At 46.6% G+C, this 18,220-nt stretch overlaps 1 protein-coding gene across 7 annotated transcripts in view; it reads left to right on the top strand.

Annotated features, from left to right (window-relative positions):
* Positions 1 to 325: 325 nt before the first annotated feature.
* LOC147661126 (mitogen-activated protein kinase kinase kinase 7-like) overlaps positions 326 to 18,220 on the top strand; it is a 193,124-nt gene continuing 175,229 nt past the window's right edge. For 6 of the 7 annotated variants that reach the window (XM_086951306.1, XM_086951307.1, XM_086951304.1 and 3 more), the window contains exons 1-2: positions 326 to 459; positions 1,364 to 1,488. In XM_086951306.1, the coding sequence (XP_086807432.1) occupies positions 368 to 459; positions 1,364 to 1,488 (217 nt within the window). In that variant the 5' untranslated portion in view covers positions 326 to 367. Of the gene's footprint in view, positions 464 to 1,363; positions 1,489 to 18,220 lie in introns of all 7 variants that reach the window. The other variant, XM_086951310.1, reaches the window with a different exon arrangement.

Genomic DNA, 18,220 nt, shown 5'->3' on the forward strand with positions numbered 1-18,220 from the left:
ATTTTATGCCTCTGGTATAAATCTTAAATACTCTAAATCCCCTTATGGTTTGCTAAACCATATTAAAGACGAGAGAAACTGTAAAAAAATAATCAGTATTTTTCTCAATGAAATGTTTTATAAATCTAAAATGCGAGCTTAGAAGCTATTTTAGTGCTACTATCAACCTTAGTGAATACAGATTTTCTGTAAGGCCTGACTCTGCATGACCTGGATTGTATGCTGGTTAACTGATCCTTTAGGCAAAGGATGGGGATAATACACTATTTTTGTTTTATGTTTTAAGTGGATTTGTTTTAGCTTGTATCTTTGTTTTGCAGTTCTGCATGGCGCTGAGCCATTGCCACAGTACAATGCTGCCCATGCAATGAGCTGGTGTTTACAATGCTCACAAGGAGTGCAGTATCTTCACAGCATGAAACCAAAGGCTTTAATCCACAGGGACCTCAAGCCGCCTAAGTAGGTATTAATTTGCTTTATGTGAATGCTACATACAGGCATAAACGTGTATGTGTGATTTGTATAAATGTGTTGCCACTACAACTGTTTACCCAAATTACATCAAAATCAGCCCAAACTCCCCAAACCATTGGCCATATCCTGCCTTGATGCCTTGAACAATTTATTCACCACAAAACATATGCATTGTGTCCGAATTTGTTTTTATGCGTACACAATGATCGCTACTTAAGGACCAGTAAGGAAGCACGTATCCAGAGTATTAACTTTCTATGAGAGCACAATATCATTCCTTGATCCCTACATATTCCCTACTGGGTTAGTACCACTCCTAGTTTCAGTATTCTGTGCAACCTACCTGGCAGTTGCCACTTCCCTTCAGTCTCTTCATCATGCCCATGTAAGTAAGCAAGAAAGCCCTTCCTAGCATTAGAGTTTATCTCTCACCCTCTCCCCTGCCCTCACTGTCACCCCTCTAGTAGCAGTGTAACCTTTGTTTATACTCACTGAATCAGACGTGTTAAAGCAAGTGCTTCATTTATATTTAATTGATCATGATTCAAAATCAGCAATTCCATCTTAACAGTTACTGATGCGTAGCTACGTTTTTTGGATCTTGACACAGTAGAGGATAATCCGTATTGGTAATACTGGAAGAACCAAGCACAAACACGCACTTCATGAGTTTTCTACATTCAGTATGAAAATGTATCAATTGCTGCTGATTTGCCACAGACCTTGCTGATTCTGCACATTTCCTCCTTGCACTTTTTGCAGTTTAATCTGCCTATCTAATAGAACTTGAAAATCTCTTACATTTGTAATACCTTTATAGTATTGGTGTTTTTTGCATAGCATTCTACTCAAGTCATTGTTATTCTCATCAGATGTATTTTTTTCACAGCTTGCTTTTGGTTGCTGGAGGGACAGTGCTGAAGATCTGTGATTTTGGTACAGCCTGTGATATCCAGACTCACATGACCAATAACAAAGGAAGTGCTGCTTGGATGGCCCCTGAAGTTTTTGAAGGTAATGGAAATAATATGCAACTGTAATTGCAATATTTAAATTCTTTCTATGCATTGGTCAATAGAAATGAAATTGTCAGGTTCTGAAGTAAGCCTTGAAATGAGAATTAGATGCATTTGGGCCTCTGACCTGTGAGTGTACTGGCATTTCAGAAAGTGTGATTATTACACTAGATAATAGATGAATGACGAAGACATTTTCTCTGGACATTTCCAGGCCCTTTAGTGCATGAATGCAGAGAATGTTGATGAGCATGGCAAGGGTTTTCAGGTCTAGCTATCAGATGATTTAGCTTTACTGCATTACAGTGTTATCGATATTTGAATGTGTCACTGTTCTGTCTATAATCTGTTCCTTACTGTTTCACATTCTCCTAAAAAACTATATGTTCGAGGCATGTGAGCTGTAGATCACAGGCTTTGCATACTCCTGCCATCTAGTGTTGGGTCCGGATGTTTGCACTTTGTTTTCCTTCTAAAAAGTCCTTCCAGTCACAAGGTATTTGACTCCACCTTTCGGTGATAGTGCGCATGGGCATCAACTCCATTGTTAGATTGTTTTTTTCCCCCATCGGATTCGGGCGTGTATTGCTGTGCTCCTGGTCGACACCGTTTCTCTGGTTTCCTTCGCCGCGCAATCCACTTACCCTTGGCGGTATTGTTATTCAATTGCGTTTCCCATTCTCCGAGGTATGGTATAATTCAGAAAAATCTCTTTTGATCGGAAACTTCGTATAAGGCCGTTAGGCCAGCTCGCAGTCGATAGAATGGACCCCATTTAAATTCTGTTGTCTTTGCCACGTCAAGTACCTGCGCATCGACTCGCACGAAGTGTGCAACTTGTGTCTCTCTCGAAGCACAACGAACAAGACTGCGACGCATGTATGTCCTTCTGATCCAAGAAGATGCTCTGTGATCGTCTGGCTCGACGTCAAGAAATGCAGCATCAACATAGCGTCTCAATCCCGGTCCTCTTCCGAGAAGATTCCGAACAAGACGCCGACAATGTGCAAGGAGCCGAAGAAGAGGACTAGCACATCTCCCTGTCTGAAGCAGTCTCAGACATGGAAAGGAAGTTTGCAGGGTCAGCGTATCATGAGTAGCAATACTCCCTTGCCTTAGACTCTACCTCTGCCTTAGAAAAAGGCTCCAGTCCCGCCTCTGCCTTCAGGCCAAAGTTGACACCGAGAACAGGATTCCAACGCTCGTTTTCTGGCCCGGACCTAAACAGATATTAGAGCCCTACGGCTTGAGCCTAGTCGGCCCCATTCGGGCACCGAGCCCAAACCATTGGCACCGAAACCAAAGAACATTATGTTGAAAATCGCTTCGCCCCAGAAACCAAAAATGTCTTTGATCGGAACACTTCCACGCCGAAAACACCCGCACTGAAAATATTAGCACTAAAACAAAAAAACACTCCGACTCCATCAAAGGAGCATTGTTTTGAAGACCCGCCTTCAAACACGGACCCGAAACAAAAGGTACTGATTATCAATCCCAAAACTGGACATATTCATGCAAAATTGCCATTCAAACGCAAACCAGAAACAGAGGACACTTACCATATCCCTCTTAAGAGGAAACCGTTTGGGATGAACACCTTTCTTCCTCCTCTATCACCTTCTTCCCCACCTACCCCAACTTTGTTAATAACACCTACAAATTCACCACCACCACAATCACCTGACAACCAGGATGACGGGGATGGGGTAGACATTGGTCCCGATCCATGGGACGATTATAATACAGATCCTAACACGGATAATGATCCAGATTTATACCCTACAAAACCCGCTCCACCTGATAATGTAGGCTACATAGAGTTAATAAATAGAGCTGCTGAATATCATGGAGTTCAGCTTCATAAGTCACTTGAGGAGGCTTTTCTCTTTGAAAGATTGAGTTCTTCCCAGAGATCCACTCATACACTGCCTATGCTTAAGGGTAGGCTTATATTCTCTAGAACCGTGGAACCCCAGTATTCTGACCAGGGGAAATCTATGTTATAAAAGGAACAATTGTACAATAGAGACCACTAGGGTCCTGGGCTACCCTAGGCTACTAATATTTAAATGAGCATTAGTCAGGAAAACAAGGAATAAGTCCACGGTAGACTAGATACGCAATATATGCAGGGACGCAAGGTTGAAATGACATCACATTTATTAACAGCGTAAATCAAAACACCAGTGTCTTGATACGTAGGCATAGAATTTCAGGGTTTACACCTGAAGTCCAGGCTTCTATCTTAAATCTACCTTTTGATAAAGAGCTTCTCTTTGGTCCTGTAGTAGACACTTCATTAGATAAGATGAAGAAGGACACTAATGTTGCAAAGTCAATGGGAGCCCTGCAGTCCCCATCCGATCGGGGTTCCTTTCGTTGCTCTTTCTACCGGGGAGTGGGGCTCCAAAAACATATCTACAGACAATACCTCAACATCATATATAGGCAACAGTCAGTCACTCTCTTCAAGAGGTTACTTTCGAGGCAGATATAGAGGCAATTGAAGGGGTTAAAGGTCCACACCCTGTACCTCACCCTCAACAAATAAACTGTGACTTCCCTCCTCTTTCCCCGATCCTTCCACACCTGTCGGGGAACATCTCTCTCAATTCCTTTCCATCTGGCATACAATAACTTTAGACCGATGGGTCCTGGGAATTATCCAATCGGGTTATTGCCTGGAGCTTACCAACAATCCCCCAAACATTCCTCCATGTTCACACAAAATATCACCAGAGCATCTACACTTCCTCAAACAGGAGCTACAGAGCCAGTCCCTTTACAATATCAAGGATCCGGCGTGTACTCCCTATACTTTCTAATACCCAAAAAGGACGTCTCTCTCTCAGGCCTATACTGGACCTCAGAGAATTAAATCCTGCCATTCATTCAGAACACTTTCACATGGTGACACTTCAACAAGTGTTCCTACTACTACAGCAAGGCGACTTTCTGCCTACTCTAGACTTAAAGGACGCATACTCCCTCATATCCCAATACATCGGGCTCTTCGCAAATATCTCAGGTCTGTGGTAGTGGGAAAGCACTACCAGTTCAAAGTGCTTCCATTCGGAGTCACCACTGCTCCCAGAGTATTGACTAGTGCCTGGCAGGAGTCGCTGCGCACCGGCGAAGACCACAGATTCATGTTTTCCCATACTTGGACGACTGGCTCATCAAAGCCAGCTCTTACTCAAAATGTCTCCAACACACTCAAATAACATGGCAATCTGAAAGAAACCGGTTGGAATTAGATTCCGTACCTTAGAATATCCCCAGGCGTCGGATTGGATCCGAAAACCTTTGCGTAGCAGTACCCTTGCGCGTTGGTAGGCGTTATCTGCGGCTCCACGTCCGTCGTTGGCGCCAGGATGACGTCTCTGGAGTACTTAGACGCCGCCCTCGCACGCTCAATTCTTCTTTTTTCCGCACCAGCAAGCGCTGATCCGGAAAAAGTAGTATCCTTAGTCAATCTTTGACTAACTTTTTTGATCATCTTTCGAAGTCACTCGACTCTGACGGTGCCAGTAGGGATGCCCGGGTTCAAACCCTGCGTCGATTGCAACCGACTGATGTCAGTTACCAACCTCCATCACCGGTGCCCTCACTGTCTGGGCCCCAACCACGACGACAAGTCCTGCTTAGACTGTCGGGCCCTGACGTCCAAAGCTAGACTAGAGCGGTCCCGCAAGCGACTCGAGCTCCGGAAGTCAGCCCCGTGCCGCTCCAGGTCCCGTCTGGAATGAGGTCGAGGGACCGGTCACGGGCCGGAGTCACCACAGTTCCGAGGGTCGTCATCAGTCCTCTGGCTCGAAGTCTGCAGGTAAGAGGCACAAGAAGTCGAAGAGGCGTCATCGCTCTTCTGACTCCCCCCGACGCTTGCGCGACGCGGCCGGGGGTTCGAGCAACATCACCCACGCGGCTTCGAGATCTGCTCCATTCCCGCCGGGCCCTGGGCAGAACGCGACGCCGGAGGAGATAGAGGCCTTCCTCGTGGCCACGAGGTCGTTCACTCATCTGTTGGGTTCCGCAGCACCTTTGGACCAAGCGGCCCCGACTGGGTCCCTAAGCTGGCCAGGTGCTTTGGCCCCGGCGCCGTCGGCAACTTCGGACCAAACGCCGCAGGGCCCCGCTGGATCCGGGTCGTCGCCGGCTGACCTTACGACCTCGCCGGCGCCGGCCCCGGCCCCAAGAGTGTCTCCACCGGCGCCATTCCAGGACGACGTCGTCCCCAGTCCTACCCTCGATTCGGCCCGGTGCCGTATTCGACGCCGTTAGTAGATTTTTACTTCTACGATCCGGCCTCATCCTTTGACCCCGAGTATCAGGAGATGGGTGGCGAGGAGGATTGGGAGGGGTCCGAGGACCCTCCGGCACGTGAGTGCCAGTCTTCTCAGGACTGGGCAGGTGAGCTAAGGAAGGCCAGTGGTCTGGACACTTTGCCAGACACTGGTTTTGTCTCCCCTCCTACCGTGGCTACGGAGGAGGGGCTGCCTATAGTGTGGTGCTGACGCGGGCTGCCCCGGCCTTGGCCTTGGGCCTTAAGCTCCCCGTCGTGGCTGTAAGAACCAACCTCCTCACTGAGGTCCTTAAACCGCCGGCAAGCTCGGCTGAGCCTCTGCTGCCGTTTAATGAGGCCTTTTCGGACATTCTTCTGGGCACTTGGTCCAAGCCCGCTACAGGTCTGCCTGCAGATAGGAACGTGGCCAGGCGCCACTTCCCTGCTCCGGGTGACCCTTGCTTCCTGTCCACCCACCCCACCCCAAGAGCCTGGTCATCCAGGCCTGTAACTCCCAGACCGCATTCCAGACAGCTCCCCCCGATCGGGAATCCAAGTGGTACGAACAGTATGGTAAAAAGAGGTTCTCCTCACTTAGTTTGGGGTTGCGGTCAGTCAACACCGTGTGCCTCTTGGGCCGTTACACCCACTCTCTGTGGGACACAGTTGCGGACGTGCTGCCACAATGTCCGGAGGAGGTCCGGACTAAACTCACCCAAGCCCTTGAGGGTCGAGATGCGGCTCGGTATTCCATCCGGTTTGGGCTGGATACCACAGACTCGCTGGGCAGAGCGATGGCCACGACCGTGGCGATTCGTCGCCACGCCTGGCTGAGGTCCGCCAACTTTTCGGCTGATGTTCAAAACACCCTTATGGACATGCCGTTTGATGGCAGTCGCCTCTTTGGCGACAAGGCAGACAGTGCGCTTGAGCGCTTTAAGGACTCCAGGGCTACGGCCAAGTCTTTGGGCCTCTCGGCCCCGCGCCAGCAAACTGCTGACTTTCGCTCCTTTCGTGGCCAAGGAAGGGGCGCCCTCACACGTCCTGCCAGCCAAGGCCCGCAGACTAACATCCAGCGCGGTGGCGAATGTCGTAACCGCATTGGCGGGGACAACAGCGAGGTCAGTCCACACCTACCCCTGCAGCATCCGCCTCAAAACCCTCCTAGTCCGAGCTTTCAGGCCCATGTGTCGCCAGTGGGGGGCAGGGTTCGCCATCACCTCCTCCACTGGCGCACTGTCACATCGGACAGGTGGGTGCTGCAAATCGTCCGAAGGGGCTACTCGCTCCCCTTTGAGGCGACCCCTCCAGCCATGCCACCGCAATACCACAGCATGTCGGGGGATTACTTGAATCTTCTGCAAGAGGAAGTTACGGCCCTCTTGGCCAAGGGGGCCATCTAGCGCGTTCCTGGGCCAGAAGTAGGGTCTGGTTGTTACTCCCACTACTTTCTGGTTCCCAAAAAGGGCAAGGGGGGCCTACGCCCTATCTTGGACCTGCGGAACGTCAACGGCTTCCTCCGAAAGGAGAAGTTCAAGATGCTGACACTGGCTCAGGTCTTAGCTCCCCTGGACCCGGGAGACTGGATGGTAGCGTTGTACTTGCAGGACGCTTATTTCGATATCCCCGTCCTGCCGGCCCACCGGCGTTACCTGCGGTTCACGGTAGGCCATGAGCACTTTCAGTTTACTGTGCTCCCCTTCGGCCATACCAGCGCCCCACGGCTGTTCACGAAAGTGATGGCGGTGGTCGCAGCTCATCTGCGCAGGTTAGGGGTTTCAGTCTTCCCCTACCTCGACGACTGGTTGTTGAAGGCAGGCTCATCCCTGAAAGTAGACAGCCACCTCTAGACTACGGCCGACCTCCTGCACCTGCTGGGTTTCTCCATCAATGTGCCGAAGTCACACCTGTGTCCCTCTCAGAAGCTCCTCTTCATCGGAGCGGTTCTCCACTCGGCGCGGTTTCGGGTTTATCCTCCTTAACAGGGGGTTCAGGATATTCAGGCTCCGATTCCGATCTTTCAGCCTTTATCCCTGGTCAGGTTGACGCTGCGGCTTCTGGGGCTGATGGCCTCTTGCATCCTTCTGGTGCATCACGCCCGGTGGCGGATGCGTGCTCTACAGTGGGACCTGAAGTTTCAGTGGGCCCAGCATCAGGGCAACCTGTCCGACTATGTCCTGATCGTGGAGGGCACTGCGAGACAGTTGCCGTGGTGGCTCACGGACCGCGATTGGGTCAGTGGCAGATCCCTACCCCAACCGGAGCATGTAGTTGTGACGGACGCGTCCCTCCAAGGTTGGGGGGGGCCTCATGGGAGAGGTGGAGATCAGAGGCCTCTGGTCTCCGGCGGAGTCCCGGCTCCATATCAACCTTCTGGAGCTGCAGGCGATTCGTCTTGCATTGAAGGCATTCCTCCCCTCTGTCCGGGGGGAGAGTAGTGCAGGTGTTCACGGACAACACCACCTCCATGTGGTACTTCAACAAACAGGGCGGGGTGGGGTCCTGAACCCTCTGCCAGGAGGCTCTGCGCCTCTGGCAGTGGCTGGAACATCAGGGCGTAACCCTGGTGGTTCGACAACTGGCAGTTTCACTGAACGCCAGGACGGACGAACTCAGCCGCCAGTGCATGATGGATCACGAATGGTGTCTGAACTCGAACGTGGCACAAGGTCTCTTTCTGCAGTGGGGAGAGCCTTGGTTAGATCTATTCACCACCGAAGAGAACGCGCAATGTCATCAGTGCTGCGTGTTGGAATTTCCAAGGCGGCACTCGCTTTTCGTCGCAAGTGGAATTGCCGTCTGTTATACGCCTTTCCGCCTATACCACTTCTGCCTAGAGTGCTGAAGAAGATCAAGCGCGACCGGGCCCAAATCATCCTTGTGGCTCCAGACTGGGCACGAAGGTATTGGTATCCCGAGCTACTCAGCATGTCTCTCGATCCCCCGATACGTCTGCCTCTTCAGGAGGACCTTCTGTCGCAGCAGCAGGGGGCGGTCCTTCACCCGAACCTGTCCAGTCTCCACCTCCATACGTGGAGATTGAGCGCCGATAGTTGAGGCTATTTGACTTGCTTCCTGAGGTCTGCAATGTTATTCTGTCAGCCAGGCGTCCCTCCACGAAGTCGTTATATGCCTGCAGGTGGAACAAATTTGTGGCAATACCACCGGGGTTGGTATTGCTGGGGTATCTATTCTAAAGTAAGGAATCTAATACTAACCTGTTTCTTTCAGATGCACAAGTTACTTACCTTCGGTAATGATATATCTGTAAGAAACAGTAGTTAGTATTAGATTCCTTACCGCCCCACCCATCCTCCCCGTTCTGCGAACCGATATCTAGGGTTAAGGTCATCTCCTTTCAGTGCCCTAGTTTCATGGCACCAGTGTTGGTTTTTATCATTGCTCTGCGTTTCAGGCACGGAAAAGCTGTGTATAAGAACTGACGTCCGCACACGAGGACGACGTCTAAGTACTCCGGCGACGTCATCCCGGCGCCAACGACGACTGACGCGGAGCCGCAGACGACGCCTACCAACGCGCAAGGGTACTGCTACCCAAAAGTTTCCGGATCCAGTCTGACGCCTGGGGATATTCTAAGGTAAGGAATCTAATACTAACTACTGTTTCTTACAGATATATCGTTACCGAAGGTAAGTAACTTGTGCATTACTGCACGATCTGGGATTTACTGTAAGATGTTGAAGTCCCATCTCTAACCCTCCAGCACACAAACCTATTTGGGACCCACTCTCAATACTGAAAAAGATCTAGCCTGTCCCAATGCAGCCAGAATTGGCAATATGCAGGCTCTAATTTCACAGTTTCAGGCCAACCTGTCATTACCAACTCAAGTGTATATGCAACTAATGGAAATGATGGCATCTCGCATCATGATAGACTTCAAATGCGTACCCTTCAGGAATGCCTAGCACGTCGGTGGAATCGGTCTCGGGGTCAATTGTCAGATCTAGTGTTGGTAGGCTACACCGATTGCTCTCTGCAGTGGTGGAATCCACCAAACCTATCCAAAGGGTGGCCTTTTATTGACCCAGTTCTACAGACAGTGCTAACAGCGAACACGTTGCTCACTGGTTGGCGAGCTCATTTCCACACTCACACCATTCAAGGGTTGCTGAGTCAAAAACAACTTCACATAAATCATTTAGAGCTGTTTGGCAGTATTTCTAGCACTCAAAGCCTTCCGAACTCATCTTGCAGGCAAAACTGTCCTGATACACACTGGCAACATGACAGCCATGTAATACTTACAGAAACAAAGGGGGACACACTCCCTCCAGCTGTCACGTCTTGCACAAGCCATTTGGAGGTGGGCCATACATCACAGAATGTATCTCCTGGCAGGACATCTCGCAAGAGTGAACATTCAGATCGCTGATCTTCTCAGCAGGCAGAGACAACAGATTCTTGGAAACTTCACCCTCAAGTTCTCCTTGCATTCTTTCGATCGTGGGGCTTTCCAACAATAGATCTGTTTGCAAAACACACCCATTGTCCAAAGGCAATGCACTTCGGATGAACTGGTCAGGGATATTTGCCTACACTTTTCCGTCTTGGTACACTACCCTGCTGGAGCTCTCAGAAGTTGCTCATCAAAAACTACATCTCACACCCAGTCTCCACACGCAGAGCCATGGAGAGATAAGACACCAGATCCCAAAGATCTCAGCCTAGCGATCTGGCACATGAAATCAGAGAGTTTGGCTACCTGAGCCTTCCACCAGACTGTATGGATATCATTAAAGAGCCTAGAAGGCCTACAATAAGGGCTTGCTACACAGCTAAATGGATGTGGTTTGTTATAACAACCATATCAATCCACTAGATGCTTCCATTCAAAATATTTGTTACTTACTACATTTGCAGAAGTCCGCATTAGCTTTCACATCCATACGCTTACATCTCACTGCGATAGCTGCATACCTTCAAAACTGACAGCACCTGTCCCTTTTCAGAGTACCTGTTATCAAGGCTTTTATGGAAGGTCTCAAGAGTTATTCCACCAAGACTTCCACCTGCTTCAGTGTGGAATCTTAACATTGTCCTTACCAGACTAATGGGCCCACCATTTGAGCCAATGCACAAATGTGAAATGCAACTAACCATAGAGGAACATTTTGTCAAGTCCACCAAAACAAAGTGGTCCTTCGCACTAATCCCAAAATCCTACCCAAAGTGTATCTGCTTTGCATGTGAATCAATCTGTTAAGTTGCCTGTGTTCTTTCCTCAATCGGATTCAGTGGCAGAACAAGCTCTACACACAGTAGATGTTAAACGAGCATTCTCTTCCAGTGGATCCTCATCAATAGTCATAAGCAAATGAATATTCCCGTCCATGTGTGGGACCCCGCAAAAAAGATCATATATATGTAGCTCTACATATATGTATATATACATATATAAACACATTCAATGTACTCCTCTCTGGAAATGCTGAACAATGCTGCAATAGAAGTCTTTGCACATAAATACATTTCAATAAAGCAGGGAGAAAAAAAGCCTTTAAAAACTGCTTTATTATACAGCAGAAAAGGTAACCCTGCAAAGAAAGTGAAAGCATTGTCAGCACCTAGGCTTCATTGTAGAGGAAACAACAGTGTAGAAAGCTGAAAAGCTAACCCTTATAAACCGCAACAAAATCTGGCACCGTTCCTTTAAGGCAGCCATGATCCCTAGCTCCTATCAGGCCTCAGGGTTGACCATTTCAAAACAGATATATATCTCATGCCTACTTGCCCGGGGAGGTGGGTGGGTTGCTTATGACTTTGATGAGGATACCCCTGGAAGAGAACTAGGATTACAGGTAAGTAACTACTTCCTTCTCTTCCAGGGGATCCTCATCAATAGTCATAAGCACATGATAGAATAGCAAGCCCATCCCCTCAACCTGCGGGCAAGTAGACCGAGAACTATTCAGATATAAGAAACCGCTATTAGGCGAACACAGACTCCGAAAATATCAACACTGGAACAGATTCTGAAAGGAAGCTTGGCCCACTTGGGTATCTGCTCTGGAGTCTGAATCTAGGCAAGTTGCCGCTTTGCAAATCTCGGCCATCGGTACATTATGCAGGAAGGCTACTGTTGCCGCTTTGCTCCTAGTTGAGTGAGGTTTATTTGACAACTGGTAAGATAACTTTATACAAGAGACTATCCATCTTGAGATGGTTTGTTTAGAAGCGCCAAAACCTGTTCTAGCAGAACCATAATTCACAAACAATTGGTCAGACTTTCTCATAGATTTCGTGGCTTCCAAGTAAAACTTGAGAACCCTCTTGAGGTCCAGCGAATGCAGAGCCCTTTCCGCTGGTGTTGTAGGATTAGGAAAGAAAGAGGGTAAAGAAATAGTCTGATTTACATGGAACCCCGACACAACCTTTGTTAGAAAGGAAGGGTGGGTTCGCATAACCACTCTAGTATGGTGGAAGACTATATAGGGCTCTTTAGAAGATAATGCCTGAATTGCTCTGACTGCGGGCAGAGGTGATTGCTACCAGAAAAAAACACTTTCCATGAAAGATGTTGCAATGATGCTTTATGAATGGGCTCAAAAGGAGGGCGCATCAACTTGGACAATACCAGGTTCAATTACCAAGGAGGAGAAGGAGGTCTCACAGGAGGATAAACTTTCTTTAGCCCTTGTAGGAAGTCCTTAACCACCTGAATCTGAAAAAAGGAAGGTTGGTTAGGCGACTTACGATAAGCCGTAATGGCTGCCAAATGTACCTTTTTATAGAAGAATATTTCAATCCAGACTTGGCCAAATAGAGCAAGTATGGTAAGATGACCTCCTCTTGGCCAGTAACTGAACTCCAACCTTTCTCTACACACCACAAATAAAACCTCTTCCACTTCATAGAGTACAAGGTTCTTGTGGAAGGTACCTTGGACTCCCGTAGAATGTCCATGCATTCTGAAGGAAGATTTAGATGTAGCATTGTTCAGCATTTCCAGAGAGGACTGTATTGTATGTGTTTTATATATGTATATATACATATATGCAGAGTTACATATATATGTTTTCCGGGGTCCCGCACATGGGCGGGAATATTCATGTGCTTATGACTTTGATGAGGATACCCCTGGAAGAGAACTAGGATTACAGGTAAGTAACTAATTCTTACTGTATTACATAGAAAGAACAAAATCTTTTTGTAAAACCAAACAGCTCTTTTTGGCTTTTGCTCCACCACACAAAGGCAATCCTATCTCTAAATTGGGTATTGCTTGGTGGATAGTTAAATGTATTCAAACAGGTTGTTATACAAAAGCAAAGTGGACTTTACCAATTCCCCTTAGAGCGCATTCCACCCGCAAGCTAGGGGCTACTATTGCTTCATCCCCATAGCTAACATCTGTAAAGCTGCAACATGGTCTGCACCGCACACATTCACAATGCACTATTGTGTAGATGTGTTAGCGAGACAACAAGCTAATATAGGCCAGGCAGTTCCCAGAACACTCTTTCAGACAACTGTATAAGCTACAGGTTAGCCACCACTTTGAGAGAATACTGCTGTATAGTCTATGCTAAGCATGTGATCTACAGCTCACATGCCTTGAACGGAAAACGTTACATACCCAGTAAGCATCTGTTCTTTGCATGTAGAGCTGTAGATTCACATGCGCACACCCGCCTCCCCGGGTACCTATAGATGTGGTAGACCAGAGTCAAGGCCCCTACTACTGCATCGGCACACAGAGGGCCCTTCCTGGATATTTATTATCTCAGCACACAGGCAACCCTACTCAACAAAAACGAGGGCTTTAAATAATTTTACATACAACCTTGCTCCTTATTGGAAAAATATCTGTATACTTGAATGAATAAGAGCATAATCGCATGAATGAAACAGTAGTAGGACTTGGTGAAGGAGAGCTCCACTCGGAGATCAAACATACATAATAATGCCCGACATAGATACATAATTGATATTATTTAGTATATACACATATACAGATTACAAAGTGTCCCTCAAAAAACATAACCCAGGATTATATAAAAGAATTGTTATGAAAACAATAATGTAAAGTATTTGACTAAACTTAAAAAAGGAAAGTTTCCAAAATCAACGCAAACAACCTCAAGATTGTTTGCACATAAATCTCTATACAACCCTTCAAAGTTCAAAGGATTGAGTTGCAAGGTTTGTTTGATACTGTTGATAAAATTTCGACCCCCTGCAGGATAAGGGGTCCCATCCGGAATGGATATTTGACTACTACGGTAATCTTGTTTGCAAAGCACTATTACCTGAGCATTTATTCCACAGACCCACCACCTTGGGAGATACTGCTTTAGTATATCTTCACAAGTTGAGTACTATGCAATTAGAAGTATACATCAGAAGAACAAGTTACCTACCTTTGGTAAAGCTCTTTGTGGTGGATACTCAATCTAACTGCAGATTGATGACCACCCTCCCACCTCCTGTATCGTTTAGTATGGTCTCATCTAAAAAGATCCCAACTTTGGAAGCTATCCTGGCTGATGAGGACTGAAAGCCCGAAACCGGTCCTAGGATGCTTGTTTCCAGTCCGGGGAGGTCCTGGTCTAGCAGTTCGGGCTCGACTGTTCCCATTGGGCGCAGGTTCAAGACTGATTTGCATATGGCTGGGTCCAAACTGGAATGGCATGGTGAGCAAAAGAATGATGGATTTAGGCCCAGATCTCTGTACTGGGGTGAATGTCTGACATTGATCTGCATTCTGTCCATCAGTTGTTCTTTTTGCATTTTATAGAAATGCAAACACAGTTTGACCAATGTGGTGTGCAGATAGGCTACTAAGATTATTTAATATTTTCAAATGCGGGCTTCAGGGTAAGAAAAATCTACTCGCCCACTCGTTAAGGCGTGTCAGATTTTATCAGGTCAAGCTATTTTTAGGACCCACTGATTTGTTCTGGCGAGTGAATTTAAGCTGGAAAGGTACAGGTGTTCTGTTCATTCAGAAAGTGAATGAGCAATAAAGGTTGTTTAAATCTTATTTTGATCTTGACACATTTGCTGCTGTCTGATCAAGGACATAGGTCAAATGTTAGTTTTTCTTTTTACTACGTGCTGCTTATCTTAGCCTTGAACAGGGTGTCTGACAAGTGGAAAGAAGGCATTAACCAGCAAAGGTCTTCCTCTGCTGCCTTTTAAATGACAACTCTGCGCTTTTTCATATCCAAATTAAGCAACTTGGAGGACTGATTGCATCTTTGAGTCACTCCCTTCAAGCCTACAAAATTCTCATCCAGCTGACCCGACATGACTTCTGACGTTCATAGTATTTGACTTGCAAACAACTTGAATGACAGTAGGAGAACAAGATCCCACCCAAAGTTATAAAATTCTCCACTGTAATCGAGCTGGGTACATAGCATAAAAGTTGATATAGGCGGTGTTAGGGGGACCTTTTTTTTACGCATATTAATCATAAGTTCCAGAGAACAGTCTTGCTCTAATGTCATAAGTCCTTTGCCAAACCCCTTGTGTTCGCACACCAACAAACCACGTACTCCCATGATTCACCCATTCCAGATGTTGATAAGCTAAACCCTTAAAGGGATCCATGATGTGTGTTGAAGATAAAGATGTGGTGAAAAGACAATTCTTATCTATGGTTATATTTTTTCATTTTAAAACAAAAATCAAGCTACCATCACTGACAGCCACCTTAGTTTGGCAATTTGGCACCTTTGCAAGACTCAAGTACAGAAAAGTATACAAATGAGGAATAATTGGCTCAAATCTCATACAGATACTAAACAAAATACCATGTGCAGTCCATTGAACACATTTTAATATGCACAATACACCGGGGTTTCAAGAATATTTCCATTTAACACAAATTAAGTGTTGCTAGCATAAAGAGACACAGTGGAGATAGAAACTTTGACCCAACTCTAATCATCCTTGGTGATGGGGTGGATATTGTGACTATCATATTATAACCCAAACTTCCGTAACCTCCCCAGTGTACAGCTCATGCTGGTGTTATACCAGTCTTGGACTATTGCTACCCATGTTGTACGTATATTTTATGTTTTAGTGAAGCTTATTAACATAGTTTCACCATACAAAAGCCTCTTGCCTTTGTTGCTTGTTTTCTAAGAACATGTGCCTCTGATGTTTCATAGTCATAAAACTGCTATACAGAACAGGTTTCAGCTGAAATGTTCTATGTGCATTAGAACGATCTGTTTAATCAGTTGATGCAAGTTAAGCTTTGGGACTGCTCCAAATCCCATTCAACAAGAGGCAAATTGTTTTCTGCTGCTTCAGTTGAAAGAATTATCTGGGTATCCATTAAGATGATTTTCCTATTCCTTTTAAAGGCGCTACTGTTTAGACTCTGCCAATGTGAACAGTTTTGCTGCTGCCATGTAGACGTACTCTAGCAAACAGCCTTTCACTAAAATATTTCCCCTGTATTTTACTAATTGCTAATGTGTGCAAACCGTGCAAGTACTTGTCAGGTCAACAGAATTTAGATACAGAAAATTTTTCTTTAGCACTGGTTTTGTTGCTGTACGTGGGCTTATACATTCATGTGATACCAGCCTTACTGTCTTGTATAGTAAAGCTAATCAACAAGAGTTCTGATGTCAGGTTGTGTGGCAATGCATGCGAAGTGTTAGCCCCCAAAGGGAGGATGGGAAAGAGGCTTGTTAATATAGATGAAGCGTACATATTGCAGCTGCTGATGAACATAGCATGTATGAAAGGCACTCACCGCCAGACTTCAGTTGAAGTTCATGTGCATTGATATATTTTTGAAAGAACTCTTTATGTTGGGCCTGATGTATGATACCCGTTTGCAAACCAGGGTTGTGCAAACTGCTTTTAAATGGGGATGCAATTTATGTACTAAATGGACCTACTGCAAATTGTCCAATCTCATGGGGTTTAAAAACGACCCGATTATTGATTATTAATTAGGCTGGTTAAAATGAGTGGCCCTCTAGCCGTGCAAGTCACAGCAGACCTCAGTATCTGCAGTTGCCTTCTCAAAGAAAAAGCTTCAATAAAAAAAAAAAACCTGAGCCACATGTATCAATATTAGGAACAGCGATTACCTAATTGTGATTTTCTGTAACTCACAATTAGGAAATCGCTATTCCTAATCTATGAAACTCCATGAGTTTCACTTGGCGATTCCTAGGGCGGCACAAATCCGCCTACCTCATGAATAGTAATGAGGTAGCAAAAGACACACAATTGATGGACGGAATGCAGAACAAATCAAAATATTCACCCCCAGTCAAGAGATCTGGGTTAAATCAATCATTATTTTGCTCACCATGCCACCCCAGTTTAGACCTGGCCATATGCAAACCAGTCTTGACCCTGTGCCTCATGGGAACAGTCCAGCCGGAACTGCCAAGCCTGGTCCTCCCTGGACCGGAAACCAGCATCCTAGGACCGGTTTCGGGGTTTTACCCCTCTTCAGCCAGGATAGCTTGATTCCAGTGGCACAGTGAGCCCAGGACTCACGTCTGGGCATACCTTGTGCACTTAGGGCGAGAAAGCAAAAGACACACAATTGATGGACGGAATGCAGAACAAATCAAAACATTCAACCCCACTCAAAAGATCTGGGTTAAATCCATCATTCTTTTGCTCACCATGCCACCCCAGTTTAGACCTGGCCATATGCAAATGAGTCTTGACCCTGTGCCTCATGGGAACAGTCCAGCCGGAACTGCCAAGCCAGGCCCTCCCTGTGCCGGAAACCAGCATCCTAGGACCGGTTTCGGGGTTTTACCCCTCTTCAGCCAGGATAGCTTGATTCCAGTGGCACAGTGAGCCCAGGACTCACGTCTGGGCATACCTTGTGCACTTAGGGCGAGAAAGCAAAAGACACACAATTGATGGACGGAATGCAGAACAAATCAAAACATTCACCCCCACTCAAAAGATCTGGGTTAAATCCATCATTCTTTTGCTCACCATGCCACCCCAGTTTAGACCTGGCCATATGCAAATGAGTCTTGACCCTGTGCCTCATGGGAACAGTCCAGCCGGAACTGCCAAGCCAGGCCCTCCCTGTGCCGGAAACAAGCATCCTAGGACCGGTTTCGGGGTTTCACCCCTCTTCAGCCAGGATATCTGATTCCTGTGGCACAGTGAGCCCAGGGCCAACGTCTGGGCATACCTGGCGCACTTAAGGCGAGAAAGCAAAAGACTCACAATTGATGATCAGAATGCAGAAATCCAAACTCGTGGTTTCAAAATGTCCTTTTAATTGATTATTAGTTAGGCTGGTTAATATGAGTGGCCCTCTAGCCGTGCAAGTCACAGCAGACCTTAGTCTCTGCAGTTGCCTTCCCAAACAAAAAGCTTCAATAAAAATAAAAAAACTTGGGCTACATGTATCAATATTAGGAATACTGATTACCTAATTGCAATTTTCTGTGACTCACAATTAGGAAATCGC

The sequence above is a fragment of the Lissotriton vulgaris genome, unplaced genomic scaffold (assembly GCF_964263255.1).
Source record: "Lissotriton vulgaris unplaced genomic scaffold, aLisVul1.2 SCAFFOLD_2192, whole genome shotgun sequence".
NCBI classification, from domain to species: Eukaryota; Metazoa; Chordata; class Amphibia; order Caudata; family Salamandridae; genus Lissotriton; species Lissotriton vulgaris.